General features: G+C 47.8%; 2 protein-coding genes across 2 annotated transcripts in view; both read left to right on the plus strand.

The window, feature by feature from the left end:
- pde4dip (phosphodiesterase 4D interacting protein) overlaps window positions 1–1,611 on the plus strand; it is a gene marked incomplete at its 5' end in the record, with an annotated part of 43,307 nt that extends 41,696 nt beyond the window's left edge. The window contains one exon of the mRNA XM_084459067.1: window positions 1–1,611. This exon is cut by the window's left edge and continues 560 nt beyond it.
- A 1,299-nt stretch (window positions 1,612–2,910) lies between these two features.
- mast2 (microtubule associated serine/threonine kinase 2) overlaps window positions 2,911–16,913 on the plus strand; it is a gene marked incomplete at both ends in the record, with an annotated part of 222,871 nt that continues 208,868 nt past the window's right edge. Inside the window, 1 exon segment of the mRNA XM_084459068.1 lies at window positions 2,911–2,991. Within this exon segment, the coding sequence (XP_084315194.1) occupies window positions 2,911–2,991 (81 nt within the window).

Raw genomic sequence — 16,913 nt, forward strand, 5'->3', positions numbered from 1 at the left:
ATCTTCTTCCGAGGCTAGTTTGTATGTGTGAGTATGTGGTAGAGAAGCCGCTGCATATTGAAAAGCTAGCAGGGAAAAAGCCATATTCTTAAATGATAGAGAACAATTGGTTTATTGTTACAATACTTCTGATACTGCAATTGTCTGTTACTGATGTCACAAAGTATAAACACTGTACTAATGTTTGAAAACCTCTTTAGGTAGGCTAAACGCTGGAACTCTTGTCCTGCTGAGTGGCTAATACTTGTACCAATGGACTTTATATGAAGAAGCCTTCAGAATCATTATTGGGATGATTCCCGTCTTTATGGTGAATCCGTGTCCCAGAAGCACATGGTGTAGCATACCTACTGTGAGTGTTTGGTGTGTACTGTAAGTACAGTAGAAAGCTGTCCAACTCTCAACTGGAATCCAAATGTCAAGCTACTGCTGTCAATGCAATACACTAAAACATACACCAGGCTACTGCTGTCTATGCAATACACCAAAACATACACTACCAGCTGGTTTGTTCCTGTTCCCTACTAAAGAGATTGATGATTCACAGGGATATTTGGTGCTTGGTCCAAGATAAGTTGTAATTTTTTTTTCTTTTTAAGCAAAAATGCCTCAAAGGCACCCACATGGACCACACTCTTACTTTACGTTGTGTTCAATGTCTAAATCATTTAATGTTGGGATGAATCATTTAAATAACTTTTTGCTATATGATACTTTGAGAGGATTTTCATGAGATCAATATTCGGCATAGTATATATTTTTGTGGTTACCACAAAATGTTTTCCTCGAGTATTTCAAATGTTGTGACAATCATTGGCAGGGGACATGGAAAGTGGGTCATTTTCACTGGCACAGTGTAATACTCTCTGACTGTGTACATTTTGCTTTGTACATGTACAGTGCTTAGCTTGTTGGTCTTTGTGCATCAGACCTGAGTTCACTGTCCCTCTTTGCTTTATCTCAAATATGCAATATTTGGGTTACTGTGCAGTAGCTCACAGGCTTGCTTTTCATTTATTAGCTTTTCAAGTGTCATGTCATCTAGTCTACTTGTGTTCTAGTGTTAGATGCTTGTTCTTATGAAAACAGTCTATTTGGGCTATTCCCTCACAGATATTTGGCCCAGAAGACTCACTGACTAACGCGTGTTGAGTCAAATCCAATCTTTAACATACTGTCCAGAGAGAAACAATTCCTGTATTCAAAGTAACAACGTGAGAATAGCACATCATCCATTGCCTCCCATTTACATGTACAGTCTTGGTCTCTTATAGTCAGAAGTCGTGTGTTCGCTCCTAAGAATAAAACAATGAAAACACCCAAACGATGAAGACAACCAGAGAACAACACATCTGTTAAACCATGTGCAAAAATGTACAAACCTAATAAAAAAAATCATTTGATAGACTTTCCCATTGTTCAAGAAAACTACAGTTTTCAGATTTGTGGAAACTTTGCTGTGGTTTCAGTGGGAACCACATCACTCGTGCAGTATGTACATATGGGGGGAGTGCTTATGGGAGTGGACAGGGTGCATGGCTTCGTAGTTCCCATGTACAGAGGGGTGTTTAGACAGAGGTATTTTTATGCATGTGATTTTTTCAAACAATGTTTTTGGGGTGAACTTTCCAATAAAATGGGAATAAAATAACATGTTTGTTATGTTTTATTTTTAAGGTTTTCACCAACTATTGTGATACATTCATGTATAACTACCCATTCGCCCGCAGGGTGGCAGTAGACACTAAGGAAAGTAATGCGATGGCTGGTCCCCGATGTGACTGAGCAGGTCACGATGCATGATGATGTTACAGAGCTGAATAATTCATTTGCATGTATTTGCACAATATGATGACTATCCTATTATTGAACTACTGACTATTGAATTCGGGATCAAACTGTCTACCTGCACCATTCGGGTGGCAACTGTCGCGTGTAGCCTACGCCAGTTGGTCAGCTCGTTTTATAAACCCGGGTGAAACAGATGGGGACGGAGCAAACCATTCATACCAACTCTCTCTACTCAGTTGTTTCCCTGTGCACCGCGGGGCGGGCCCGGCCCAGCAACCCATTCGAACTGTCCCAGAGTTTCTGCCTCACAACCGGCGAGGATGAGACTGAGTTGACAGCAGAGAAGACAGTCGAGAGAGATTCGTGAATATCTACAATGAATTCACTTTTATGAACTTTAATGAACGGCCGGAGCTGTCGAACTTCACCTGTCAGAAGAAAACGAAGTGTGTCAGTGTGATATGTCCTGTATGTGTGAGCTGTGAGGAGTTAGCCGCTCCTGGGCTCGACCCTAGTAACGAGCTACCAGCTAACTAGCTTAGTCGCTACCTAGCTAGCCTCTAGCTAGACACTGACTGTGGGGGAACGAAACACAGCAGCACAGGGACATAGGAATGCTATCTAGTGAATACAGGGATAGATACTCTAACTGCTGTTGTGATATCCTAACTGCTATGATGATATCCTAACCCGTGTGTTCCCGAGAGGGTAGCTAGCCAACGGACGGTGGCGTAGTTAGGGTGATTACATATTCATAGTAGAGAGACGAGAAGATTGAGAAGAGAAGGAGGAAGAGAGCAGAGAGACGGAGGTGGTTTATTAGTACCTACAGCAACCAAGTGGCAGTGAACTTGTCAACCCGATGTGACAGATGTGATCAAGTTTGGGCGAGTTAATAACAACGAGCTTGTCAACTTTATTTAGATAGGAGAGAGGAACGGTGATGGTTTCCTCAGTTTGTGTGAACACAGCCTGCAGTAGCACCGCAGCTAGCCACGGTAGCCATGTACTCTAGGTGTCTGAAGGAAATGTGAAGGAAATGCTCAGTGTGCCAGCCATCGACACACACTACCCGTGAAATCAAGTCCGTTCAGTTTGCCAACTTTTCAACGCGAGAAAATGGAGAGAAGTGAAAATAAAAACAAGAGGAAACTGTGTAATCTGGACCAGCAGGGAGGCGGGCGCGAAGAGAAAGATGCGGTGAGTTGAGAAATGAGAAGTGTGTTTATATTCTGCATGGTCTGAGAAATGAGAAGTGTGTTTATATTCTGCATGGTCTATCGTGGAAAGGGAGTCTGGCTCGCTCGGGGTTGATCGTAGCAGACTCCTATTTTGACCAAGCTTCAGAATAGGTTAATGTCTATACATTAATGTGTTAATATAAGGCACCAGGTCAATGCAAATGTAAGCATTGTGGATGTGCACTCCATGGGCCACTTGCACCCAGAGTCTGACAACAATGTCCAGCCCAGTGACATGGGAAGTGTCTTATGTGCTTTCCCCTGGATCGTGTGTATTTTATATTTTTTGCATCTTTATTTATTCCCAAACGTAGTGTCAAATCAAATCAATTTGGCCTGTTAACATTTTTTACACTTTCAAAGCTGGACTTGTGCTCATCTGGTAATTGCATGTGGAATGCTGGACCAGGTGTTGCACATGGATTGAGAGCTGCTACTATGCTGTTAAGCTGTGAGAATGGACACTTGTCGTAAGCACTGAAGTGTTTGGCCTCAAGTAAAAATGCTTGGAATTTCAATGGCTGTATTCAGTATTATTATGACTAGAACATCAGCGCTCTGAGAAATAGTCAAAAGCACAAGGTCGGTATAACTATGCTGATGACATTGATGTTGTTGCCTGCTCCTTCCAACTTTCTTGTCTATCACACATCATAGCACTTCCCCTCCATTAAGGACACACTAGGGTATTAGTCTGGGGCTTCACTCTGCATTTGAGATCCAGTCTTGGGTGACTGGATCTGCCAGATCCAGTTTGAGTAGGAAGGCACTAGACCGAACAATCAGAATCTGATAGTGAATATAACCCAGTTTCTGCTCTCAGAGGAGATGCAAGGTTAATAGATCAATCAAGGTTAAAAGATCAATAACGATGACAAGCTCCTAACAAGCACCTTTAAATCTGAAATATTTTCAGGCCAGATTAGTGTGGAATGCCAGTCTCAAATGGTTTGTGTGCTGTTAAAGTCATGTTTATTTTGAGTTGAAAGCACACACAGGAATCAATCCCCTCAGGAACTTGTCTTTCCACCATCTTTAACTGGGTTTGATTGACGTCACTGCCTTGTGATAGCTGTGTCCAAGGTGCCTTGTTTTTGTTGTACTCAGACACCATTAGGAGACATGGGGCTGACATCCTCCTCAAACAAAGGATTGCAGTAACTCAGCCCTACCTTGGGACTGGTGTGACTTCATCAGGGGCCTCGCTGTCCCACTTCCTAGTTACTGTTTAATGAAAGGCGTAGTTTATTGTCCCTTCTATGTTCTTGGGAGTGGGCTCAGACATTGTGGTAGTGCTTCAGATAGGTCAGCCCTGCTTTTAATGGCAGTTGGTTCATTGACCTGGTGAATTTGAGCTGTGAAGAGGCAGGACAACGCCACGTCGTCTACCACAGTGATAACCCTTAAACTGGCATCAGTGGGAAGGGACATTGTGAAGGGACAGCTTGCTACTAACCACTTGTTTTCCTACAAAACCAGCACAGGTATTTGTAGTGACGTGGTCTACCTTCCTACAGGCCTTCCCATAGGCCTGGGCTCAATGCAGTGTTTCCCCTAGGACTTTTTTCAGGGGGGGTGGTAGGCCTCCCGAAACTACTAGTGTTGTCGCGGGGCGGACATGTCATGGATACATGGTGTCAACAGTGTCGTCATAGATCCGCACAGGTAGCCGTTTATTGATGCATTTCTCTACACTGAGTTGAAATGAAACAAGTGCACATCACTTGGTTAAATAAACACATAAAAACATATTGCTAGAAAAAATAACATTTCCTGCAGAAAATGTGTGTGAATGCTGAACAGCTGAAAATAAATTGCAAAAGCATTGCTGAAAATGCATAGCCTAAATGGGGAAAAATGGGAACTAACCATTTTGTCCACAACACATAGCTAATGTTAGCCTACAATGTTTGCCCTACATAGTAGCTAAGATCAGAAGACATAGACTAAAAGGTGGTTATTACCTATGTATCTAGCTACAGCAAATTAAAATATTTTCATTTCATCATCTTTCACTCCCAGTCAGAAAATGTCAGCTAGCCGCGATGCTAATTTTCGCTATGTTAAACTCCATTGACTTATGCTAAAATGCTAGCAATCTAAAAGTCTTTCAGGAGGGGCGGGGGGTCCCGTTGGGGGGGGCAGGCCGCCCCTCCAAGGCAATGGTAGGTGAAACACTGCCACAGTTGTAAATAATACATAAAATAATTTAGGCTTGTATACATTTTGCACCCACCAAAGTGTTACAACAAAAGATTGTAGAATATGAGGATTCAGTGGTTTAGCGAGCACCATAGACCCTGTGTTCCTCTGCAGTGACTGGCTGTGTGGTCTGCCTGAACTGACCTGAAGAGAGGAAGGATGCAAAATCGCTGGATTGGATGGGCAGTCTGTCAGAGCAGTTGGGACAGATGGACGTACTGTAGCAAGGATTGGCTGGAACAATGTATTAAAGTTGAAAGCCCACACAGGAATGATATCCAGATTGGCTTTCCACATTTTAGCCCTTTCCCCTCAAATATTTGAATGTAATTCCCTTAGTGAGTTGAGCGGGGATGACCAGCCTCTGTTGAGCCAGCCAGAAGGCTTAGGTTAGATAACGCCAGGAATGCAGCGGCAGGCAATGAGGTATTTAGCTTTGGCTGTCAGCCTGAACTGCATTATACACACACCGCACAGTCCATCTGATTATAATAATCCATGTTGTCACGGCTGTGTCCTTACTCATAGGGTGTGTGTGTGTGTGTGTGTACAGTACGTGTGTGTGAGTACACAGGGTTGCTGTGTAAATAGGATTTGGGATTTGTACCTACCTAGTAGCAACTCCATGGTGACTAGCTCTCTGCCTCACAGAGCTCTCAGTGATGGATGTTCTGAGCCCGTTCCAGATTCCTGAGTCGGGTGGAAGCAGTGGGATCAGAAGCTTCTCTCAGTGCTCTGCTGGAGCCCAGCTCAGCACGGGGGCACTGTCCACCCAACCACCTGGAATTGCTTCATCATGCAGTTCGCCACAGACAAACCGTGTCAATACTACGCCACCTCGCCAATGGACCTGATTGGTTTTTCAGCATCTGCTGTCATCCGTTAAGAGGAAACAATTTGATCAGGCCTAAATATATTCACTGCTCTCTTTTACTGGGAGCATAATCCTGTTGAATCGCAGGCCCCTTTGTCCGGGTGTGTTTGTCTGCTCTGTGTTTCTGGAGTAGGGGCCTAACCAAAGCGGACCTAGCCTGGGTCCGTCTCAGACGGCCGTAGTAGCAGCAGGACTAGCTTCTGTCCTTTCCTGGTCATTACACATCATTTAGGCTACTCATTAACAGCGAAGATAAAAGGCCTGAGGCTGAGGCTCTGTTGAACCAGAGCTCCCCTCCCCATGCAGTCATGGATGAGTGACTGAGTGCCACTGAGGAACCTTGGAGCCGTAATGGCCGCCACGGCCCTCAGCTGCATGTCCCAGCGCTGCCAGCCTGCCCAGGCCCAGGGAAACTGGCCTCATTACTTTTGCCACAAATGTCTGATGGCTCTCCATTAAGGGCTCTTCAGAGGAAAATGAAAGATGCAGGTACAATTGCTCAGACCATAGAGACGCAATTACAGCCAGCTCATTATGCAGTTACGAGCCGGACGGGTCCTATCCATCAAAGGCAGGTGATAGTGACTTTAGACAGACACAGATTTCTTTGGTCTTTTGGGTCTAAATAATCTGTCCAGGGCCCTGTACTATGAAGCTAGTTCAACATAACCAGGATAACTGTTCGCTAAATTGCTCGCTCGAGTACACCAAACAACCGCAATCATGGATATATGAACCACAATGGTGGCTATCAACTCGCTAAGTCTATCCAGCTCATCCAATCTAGCTATTGCTCACGGTAAAAGGGGAGGCATAAGCACGAAATGACCAATCACAATCTTAGTATGGGTATTTGGTAGGGCTGGGTATCGAGTCGAGTTTCAAGAATCGATTCGATTCCGATTGACAAGGTTCAGAATCGATTATCACGATTCGATTCAATTTAATATCGATTCGGTTAATGTTACTAAAACCTTTTTTTTTTTGCTGTAACCTTTATTACATGACTGCCAAGTTATGCAACACATCAATACTAGGGCTGGGTATCGATATTGATTTCCAAAAATGAATGAATCATTGAATGAATGAATGAACTATTCATTCCTTCATTCATTAAATAAAAGATCGATTTTGGGATTCATGAATCGAATCATTTGATTGATTCAGAATCGATGAATAAATTTTTTGAACCCAGCCCTAGTATTTGGACACAGCCATGCTCCAAGCTTTGTCCACCACATTTTACACAAGAGGAGCAATATTATAGAAATATGAACTATATTATCTAGGCGCAACACAGTCACTACTGTCAAAGCCAGGAAAGCTCACAAAATATTGCCTATGGTATGAATGCGTTTTATGAATATCCTCATGAACACGAGTAGGCCATCACTATAATTGGACCATATATTTTTATGCCATGTGCAATTGTAGCCTATGCCTGTATCTTATTGTTTCAGCTGCAATCCTGTGAGTCTTGCAAGGGACGCTTAAATAAAGCAAGTGTAGGCTATAAGTTATCTGATTAGTTTTAGGTTGGAGTAGACAATGTGATGTCTCTATACAAGAGGAGTTACGAACTCGAGATTAAGAGAAGAAATACTAAGATGGAAAAAGTGACGCCTGTGGAGAAGTGGTAGTTGTGTAGGCAATGAAACGCAAGTGCATAGTTTACAGTTCTGGCAAAATTTGTCTCAATCACCTGACAAAGCCATTCCGCAATCTGAAGGCTATCTTTCATATGATGATCAGAAAAAGCCCGAGGGGTTTGACGGTCTGTTAAAGAACCTCTCACTATTCGCGCACTGAGATTATTTTATAATTTGAACACTACAAGTTCCATATGGGATCTTAACATCCAAGTGAATTGATCAGTCAGCAGGCAGTGCTTCAGACGTTTTGATCAGTAATCTAGAACTTAACCTGCCCCTGAGCAGGTTAGCTCGGCAGTTTGAGTTACCATGGCGATATAACATGGTGAATAGTGATCCACCTTTGTGATGGATGAACCAGGCTGGAACCTGAAGTTATCGTGCTAAATTCATAGTGCAGGACCCAGGTCTTAGTAGGGGAGCTCCGATTCCACTCAGCCACAATCCCATCCGATTCCTCGGGTCATGATCCGATTCCACTAAGCCACAATCCAATCCGATTCCGATTCCTCGGGTCATGATCCGATTCCAGAATCGATTCTCGATTCCAACGATTCTCGATTCCAGAATCTAGAATCGATTCTCAATTCTCAATGGATTTTCTACAAAGACGGATTTTAGGATCTACTCCAGTCCGATGTGTGCTAAGAAAGCGGATTATATCAGAATAAAGGGTATTATGTAGTTTTATATTGCAATAGCACACGAAGGCAAGTCTAGGACAAAAAAAGTCACATTTATTAATGGCATGCTTTAAACTTCCAGTATTTCTCAATTCAATCAGTGACCATGCTGAACTTTAATAAAACAAGGAAAGTATTTCTCTTCAACTTCAAGAAGATCCTTTCAAGAATCGATTCTTTGGAGCACCCCTAGGTCTTAGTACTGTAGATGACATTGCTTAACCTCATTACTTTGAGTTGTCTCTGTGCCTACATCCTGTCTACACTATGGCTGTCAAATAAATATTTGAACTTCTACTAGTCATCGATTTAAGGGAAAAAATGCGCAATCGATCTTAAAAATGTAGATTGGATTATCAGGCTACCGGAAAGCAGCGTGCGTCAACCAGTCTCCTGAGCCCCGCCCATCTCCTGATCATGACTAAACACACAACGTTAGTCATTCTTTTCAACATGGCCAAAAAACAGCCAAACGACTGGATCTTATCTATCTTATCTTATCTAGGTGGCAAGGAAATGCCTTACTTTCATAGATCCAGACGTGTCTTCTCGGCAGGCATTGTAAACGAGCACTGAATCTGATCAAGTGGACCAGCATTAGGCTTTTCCTTGTTTTGTTTTCAGTTGGCTTTGCTATGGGCCTAATAAAAAGACTCTGTTTGCACTAAATGTTAGGGCTGGGTTAAAAAAAATTAATGAATCCCAGAATCGATCTTTTATTTAATGAATGAATGAATAAATGAAGGAATGAATAGTTCATTCATTCATTCACTGATTCATTCATTCATTCATTTTTGTGAATCGGAATCTAAATGATTCTTGAAATTCGAATCGACTAATTTGGGCTGGGAATCGATTCGAATTTCAAGAATCATTTCGATTCCGATTCACAAGGTTCAGAATCGATTATCACGATTCAATTCGATTCGATTCAATATAGATTCGGTTAGCGTTACTAAAACCTGTTTCTTTTTAGCTGTAACCTTAATTACATGACTGCCAAGTTATGCAACACATCAATACTAGAGCTTGGTATCGATACTGACTAAATGTCACCCATGTCGACTGGGTATAACTTGAATCCCGTGAACATTTTAAGGTTGTCAGAGACAGAAACTAAATATTAATTCACGTTACTGTTTGTCTTGTTCTTGACAATAGGCAGCTCTTGTGGTTAGAACTGGCTCTGACCAGTTCCCCATTATGTGTCATTTTCTATGCAAAATTATATAGGCCTATAATAACACAAAATCAAATTATATTCAAATTTCCGTGCAGACAGTCACAAAATGAACCACAAATTATCAGACAAAACATACCAGCTAAATAAACAGAGAAACCTTGTTTCACCTTGCTCTTATATTGAAGTGGCAACACAGTTAAATCGTGATTACAATATTAGGCAAGATAATCACAATTTATTTTTGTCATGACTGCGCAGCCCGTGTGTGTGTGTGCGTGTGCGTGTGCGTGTGTGTGTGTGTGTGTGTGGTGTACATGTCTTTGTTCTCTTCCCAGCCACATAGATCTCCTCTTCACACAGTGGTTCGTTCCGCAGTGGGAGGTGGGGGGGGGGGCTGTGGTTGCTCCTCTCATCTCATGCACTCTGTCATTCTAATGGAGAGACGTGCTGCTGTTTCCACACTGAGCCCAATGCTCTGGCAGCTTCTCCACGCTGCTCCCCTGGCCTCTCTGAACAGAGCGGTCAGCGGTCTGAGGCTCTGGCCTGTCCAGCGCTCAGATTATAACCTTTTACACATGGGAATGTCGTGATCTTCGCTCAGTATTCAATAAGCCTTTCTTTTCCCAGTGTGCGTGCGTGCGTGCGTGCGTGCGCGTGTGCGTGTGCGTGTGCGTGTGTGCGTGTGTGCGTGTGCGTGTGCGTGTGTGTGTGTGTGTGTGTGTGTGTGTGTGTGTGTGAATCTCTAGTGTGTGTTTGGGCTGTGTGGCTGGCTGTTGCTGACACTGGGCCAGAGATGAGTTGTTCCACTCCAGAAACACACAAGAGCAGCTCGGTCCTCAGCCTCTGCACCCCCCCCCCCCCCCCACACACACACACACACACACACAGACACACACACACAGACACACACACACGCAACAGCCCGGTCCTCGGCCTCTGCACCCCCCCCACCCACACACACACACACAGGGGTGAAAATTAACTTTTTGGCTCACGGTGAGTCACCTGCCAAGGGGACTGTAGATTAAAATATCTACCGGCCAAGTATATATATTTTTCAGATAGCCTTCCGAAATCTAGTCGCCAATTGGAAATTTTACCTGCATTTGGCCGGTGGCAGGTGTTTATTTTCAGTCCTGCACACACACATGCAATGTTACAAAGTCGAGCATAACTTGGTTTTGCTGTGTCCCCCTGGGGTGTGTGCGTGCAGTATTATGTGGTTGGGAGTAGCTTGCCTGTGTGTGCGTGCTGGGGGCAGACAGCTAGTAGCAGGCAGGCTGGAGGCAGCAGGGGCAGGAGGAGGCCAGGGGTGGGGCAGGAGGAGGCCAGGGGTGGGGCAGGAGGAGGCCAGGGGCGGGGCAGGGCAGACCGGAGCGTGCAGGTTGGGATAGGGTGTGGAATGCTGCGTGCGCAAACCTGCACGTCTCCCTGGGCCCCGCGCTCGTTCTACACACCGGAGACCTGGTCCACACACACACACACACACACACACACACACACACACCCGCCAGATCAAATCCTCCTCCTACACTGCCCTGGCCCTCAGCGTCTGCAGGGGGGCCTAGTGAGTCCAGATCAGATCCTCCTCCTACACTGCCCTGGCCCTCAGCGTCTGCAGGGGGGCCTAGTGAGTCCAGATCAGATCCTCCTCCTACACTGCCCTGGCCCTCAGCGTCTGCAGGGGGGCCTAGTGAGTCCAGATCAGATCCTCCTCCTACACTGCCCTGGCCCTCAGCGTCTGCAGGGGGGCCTAGTGAGTCCAGATCAGATCCTCCTCCTACACTGCCCTGGCCCTCAGCGTCTGCAGGGGGGCCTAGTGAGTCCAGATCAGATCCTCCTCCTACACTGCCCTGGCCCTCAGCGTCTGCAGGGGGGCCTAGTGAGTCCAGATCATGAGGTTGAAGAGGACCACGAGGCAAGGGCCGTGTGTGTTTGTGTGTTTGTGTGTGTGTGTGTGTGTGTGTGTGTGTGTGTGTGTGTGTGTGTGTGTGTGTTAGGGGTGTGTGTGTGTTAGGGGTGTAGCAATATATCGTGATCACACATCAGATTTTAAAGATGTTTATTTACAAGGACATGGAAGAGACATGAAAGCACCGCCACGGTAATGACGGCGGAAAAAAACGTTTTCCCCTCCGAGGGGCCGGGGTTAAATGTGCTCTGTCTGGACGGTATCTTTTTTTGAGTAATCGGTTACTCGAGTAGGATCAGGTTAGGTTACTCGGTTTTAAAATTGTGTAAAATCGTGTACACGTGCGTGTGTGTGTGTACGTGTGTACACGTGTGTGTGTGTACGTGTGTACACGTGTGTGTGTGTGTGTACGTGTGTGTGTGTCGCCACAAGTGGCCATTTTCCAGCCTGATTGGGGCTATTGGTCAGCTTCCAGCTGAGCAGCTTCCCAGCTGAACATCCTGCTTCCTTTTGTTGTCCCGGCACCAGACAGCTCCTCCTTGCTCCATCCCACTCTGACCCAGCTGCAACTAATCTCCAGGTAAACGAGAACCCAGGGACCTGCGCTCTGTCACCGAGAGGAACTACTCAGGCTAAACACACACACACACACACACACACAAACACACACACACTATGCATTATGTCATTTCTACTGCCCTGCTGTGTGTGTACTGTGTAAGCCCCTGTGTGTGCTACTGCTAATTAAGCATGTATCAAAAACTCACGGTACGGTATATCACGGTATCCAGGTCCATGGTACGGTATATCACGGTATTAAACACAGTTTTAAAACACAAAATTTAAAGAGGAAGAAGATTTGTACTTTGGAAAAAACAGGGGCTTCTGCTTTCCTTACAATCACGGATCAACGATGATCCGTTGCACCACTATTCAGTAGTGATAGAGGAGGTCTGTGGGTATAGATGGTGGGTTGAGCAGTGATAGAGGAGGTCTGTGGGTGTAGATGGTGTGTTGAGCAGTGATAGAGGAGGTCTGTGGGTATAGATGGTGTGTTGAGCAGTGATAGAGGAGGTCTGTGGGTATAGATGGTGTGTTGAGCAGTGATAGAGGAGGTCTGTGGGTATAGATGGTGTGTTGAGCAGTGATAGAGGAGGTCTGTGGGTATAGATGGTGTGTTGAGCAGTGATAGAGGAGCTGTGGGTATAGATGGTGTGTTGAGCAGTGATAGAGGAGGTCTGTGGGTATAGATGGTGTGTTGAGCAGTGATAGAGGAGGTCTGTGGGTATAGATGGTGTGTTGAGCAGTGATAGAGGAGGTCTGTGGGTATAGATGGTGTGTTGAGCAGTGATAGAGGAGGTCTGTGGGTATAGATGGTGTGATGAGCAGTGATAGAGGAGGTCTGTGGGTATAGATGGTGTGTTGAGCAGTGATAGAGGAGGTCTGTGGGTATAGAGGGTGTGTTGAGCAGTGATAGAGGAGGTCTGTGGGTATAGATGGTGTGTTGAGCAGTGATAGAGGAGGTCTGTGGGTATAGATGGTGTGTTGAGCAGTGATAGAGGAGGTCTGTGGGTATAGATGGTGTGTTGAGCAGTTATAGAGGAGGTCTGTGGGTATAGACGGTGTGTTGAGCAGAGAGCCCAGGTCTGATCTCTGATGCTGCGCTTCTACGGCAGGAGACTGGATGAAAGAAGTGACAGGTTTAAAAAAAAAAAAACACACAGAAGAGGAAGAGAAAGAAGAGATGAGGAAGGAGAGAATGGAAAGAAACGATGGGAGGACAAGAGGAGGGGGGGGGGGGGATGCAGATCTAGGCTAGATGGTTCTGACATCTAGTTACAGAAAATCTCTCTACCGTTCGCACGTGGTCCGCGGATAGGTTTATAAAAATAAAAATAAAAGGATGTAGGCGACGTGGTCACGCCGGCGGTAGACATGGCTAGCGGAGGAGCTGAAGAGATTGAAAAACCTCCTGCTCAACAACCGCTCATCACCACGGCATTTAAGCAGCCCTTAGCTAAAGAATCCGACCGGGCTAAAGCTATTACAACAGGTATTATTGGGGTGTTTATAGCTGCAGACATGAGGCCATATTATTGTGCAAAACGAGGGGTTTAAACATGTGCTGGATGTGCTTGAGCCAGGTTACGAGATCCCGTCGCGCGCCCACTTTGCTGAGAAGATCGTGCCAAATCTTTATGAGCAGGAAAAGGCCAAAGTGGTCAGTGAATTATCCCAGGCATCCTCTGTTGCGCTCACAGACGGGTGGAGCTCCAGGGCAACGGAAAGCTACGTGACTAGTGTGGATTGAACATGCGCCCTACGTGACCAGTTGCTGGTTAGCTATGAGAGGCAGGATCCTAGCCGACCGCTGCTTCCCCCCAACACGCTGCGGAGGGTTATCAGCTGGGCTGGGACTCCGCCTCTCATCGCTAACCAGCAACTGAGCCAATTGAGCTAAAGGTGGTTAGCTAGCTCGATCGTAAATTACTCAAACTGAATAAATAAGACACCAATAAGTAGACCGATGGTAATAGTTAGTTTGATATAGACATCTGACCAGTCCCGAATAGTGAGTTTAGCCTACGGTTTTACCGAGCCAGTCCCAAGGTTACCGCGTGACCAAAAAATACTGCGGTTACCATAATACCGCGGTTACCGTTACATGCTTACTGCTAATGGCTAGTTCTCTGTCCCCTTCCCTCCTCTTCTCCTCTCCTTTGATTGTGTGTTTGCCTGGGGTCTGACAACTAACCACCAAGTGTGGCGTGATCACATGGACTAGCGCTGCTGCGCATGTCTTCCTCTCTGTCTTTGTCTCTGGGGAAGGTCCAGCGAGTTGAACACCATGTCTTCCTCTCTGTCTTTGTCTCTGGGGAAGGTCCAGCGAGTTGAACACCATGTCCTCTCTGTCTTTGTCTCTGGGGAAGGTCCAGCGAGTTGAACACCATGTCCTCTCTGTCTTTGTCTCTGGGGAAGGTCCAGCGAGTTGAACACCATGTCCTCTCTGTCTTTGTCTCTGGGGAAGGTCCAGCGAGTTGAACACCATGTCCTCTCTGTCTTTGTCTCTGGGGAAGGTCCAGCGAGTTGAACACCATGTCCTCTCTGTCTTTGTCTCTGGGGAAGGTCCAGCGAGTTGAACACCATGTCCTCTCTGTCTTTGTCTCTGGGGAAGGTCCAGCGAGTTGAACACCATGTCCTCTCTGTCTTTGTCTCTGGGGAAGGTCCAGCGAGTTGAACACCATGTCCTCTCTGTCTTTGTCTCTGGGGAAGGTCCAGCGAGTTGAACACCATGCAGAGCTGCTGTCTGAGCACTGCCGGGTCAACACCATCCTGAACCCCTCACCAGACTGCTGGTTCTGTAAAGTGTTGGCTCCCTGCTGACTCTGTAACCACCAGGGCCGGCCGCTAGCCCTGCGGCTGGGGACAGGGCTGGGGACCGGGCTGGGAACTCGACTGGGGACCGTGTTGGGGACTGGGTTGGGGACAGGTCTGGGGACTGGGTTGGGGACTGGGTTGGGGACAGGGCTAGGGACAGGGCTGGGGACAGGGCTGGGGACAGGGCTGGGGACAGGGCTGGGGACAGGGCTGGGGACAGGGCTAGGGACAGGGCTGGGGACTGGGTTTGGGACAGGGCTGGGGACAGGGTTTGGGACAGGGCTGGGGACAGGGTTGGGGACAGGGCTGGGGACAGGGCTGGGGACTGTGTGTCCTGGGTTGGGGACCGGGTTGGGGACTGTGTGTCCTGGGTTGGGGACCGGGTTGGGGACTGTGTGTCCTGGGTTGGGGACTGTGTGTCCTGGGTTGGGGACTGTGTGTCCTGGGTTGGGGACTGTGTCCTGGGTTGGGGACCGGGTTGGGGACTGTGTGTCCTGGGTTGGGGACTGTGTGTCCTGGGTTGGGGACTGTGTGTCCTGGGTTGGGGACTGTGTCCTGGGTTGGGGACTGTGTGTCCTGGGTTGGGGACCGGGTTGGGGACTGTGTGTCCTGGGTTGGGGACTGTGTGTCCTGGGTTGGGGACTGTGTGTCCTGGGTTGGGGACCGGGTTGGGGACTGTGTGTCCTGGGTTGGGGACTGTGTGTCCTGGGTTGGGGACCGGGTTGGGGACTGTGTGTCCTGGGTTGGGGACTGTGTGTCCTGGGTTGGGGACTGTGTGTCCTGGGTTGGGGACTGTGTGTCCTGGGTTGGGGACTGTGTGTCCTGGGTTGGGGACTGTGTGTCCTGGGTTGGGGACTGTGTGTCCTGGGTTGGGGACTGTGTCCTGGGTTGGGGACTGTGTCCTGGGTTGGGGACTGTGTCCTGGGTTCGGGGACTGTGTCCTGGGTTCGGGGACTGTGTGTCCTGGGTTCGGGGACTGTGTGTCCTGGGTTGGGGACTGTGTGTCCTGGGTTGGGGACTGTGTGTCCTGGGTTGGGGACTGTGTGTCCTGGGTTGGGGACTGTGTGTCCTGGGTTGGGGACTGTGTGTCCTGGGTTGGGGACTGTGTCCTGGGTTGGGGACTGTGTGTCCTGGGCTGGGGACAGGGTTGGGGACTGTGTGACCTGGGTTGGGGACTGTGTGTCCTGGGTTGGGGACTGTGTCCTGGGTTGGGGACCGGGTTGGGGACTGTGTGTCCTGGGTTGGGGACTGTGTGTCCTGGGTTGGGGACTGTGTGTCCTGGGTTGGGGACTGTGTCCTGGGTTGGGGACTGTGTGTCCTGGGTTGGGGACCGGGTTGGGGACTGTGTGTCCTGGGTTGGGGACTGTGTGTCCTGGGTTGGGGACTGTGTGTCCTGGGTTGGGGACCGGGTTGGGGACTGTGTGTCCTGGGTTGGGGACTGTGTGTCCTGGGTTGGGGACTGTGTGTCCTGGGTTGGGGACTGTGTGTCCTGGGTTGGAGACTGTGTGTCCTGGGTTGGGGACTGTGTGTCCTGGGTTGGGGACTGTGTGTCCTGGGTTGGGGACTGTGTCCTGGGTTGGGGACTGTGTCCTGGGTTGGGGACTGTGTCCTGGGTTCGGGGACTGTGTCCTGGGTTCGGGGACTGTGTGTCCTGGGTTGGGGACTGTGTGTCCTGGGTTGGGGACTGTGTGTCCTGGGTTGGGGACTGTGTGTCCTGGGTTGGGGACTGTGTGTCCTGGGACCGCCCCCGGCCTCCTCACTCAGGAGTGGGAGCTGCTCAGCTTAAAGTTCAACTATCACTTTAATCCAGCCTGATTTAACAGGCGGTGCACCGCAGGGCAAAGAGCAGGCGGCCCACAGCGGGAAGCACAACCAGGGATTAGAGTGATTAGGTGTGTGTGTGTGTGTGTGTGTGTGTGTGTGTATGTGTGTGTGTGTGTGTGTGTGTGTGTGTGTGTGTGTGTGTGTGTGTGTGTGTGTGTGTGTGTGTGTGTGTG

The sequence above is a fragment of the Borostomias antarcticus genome (assembly GCF_949987555.1).
Source record: "Borostomias antarcticus genome assembly, chromosome: 26".
Classification (NCBI taxonomy): Eukaryota; Metazoa; Chordata; class Actinopteri; order Stomiiformes; family Stomiidae; genus Borostomias; species Borostomias antarcticus.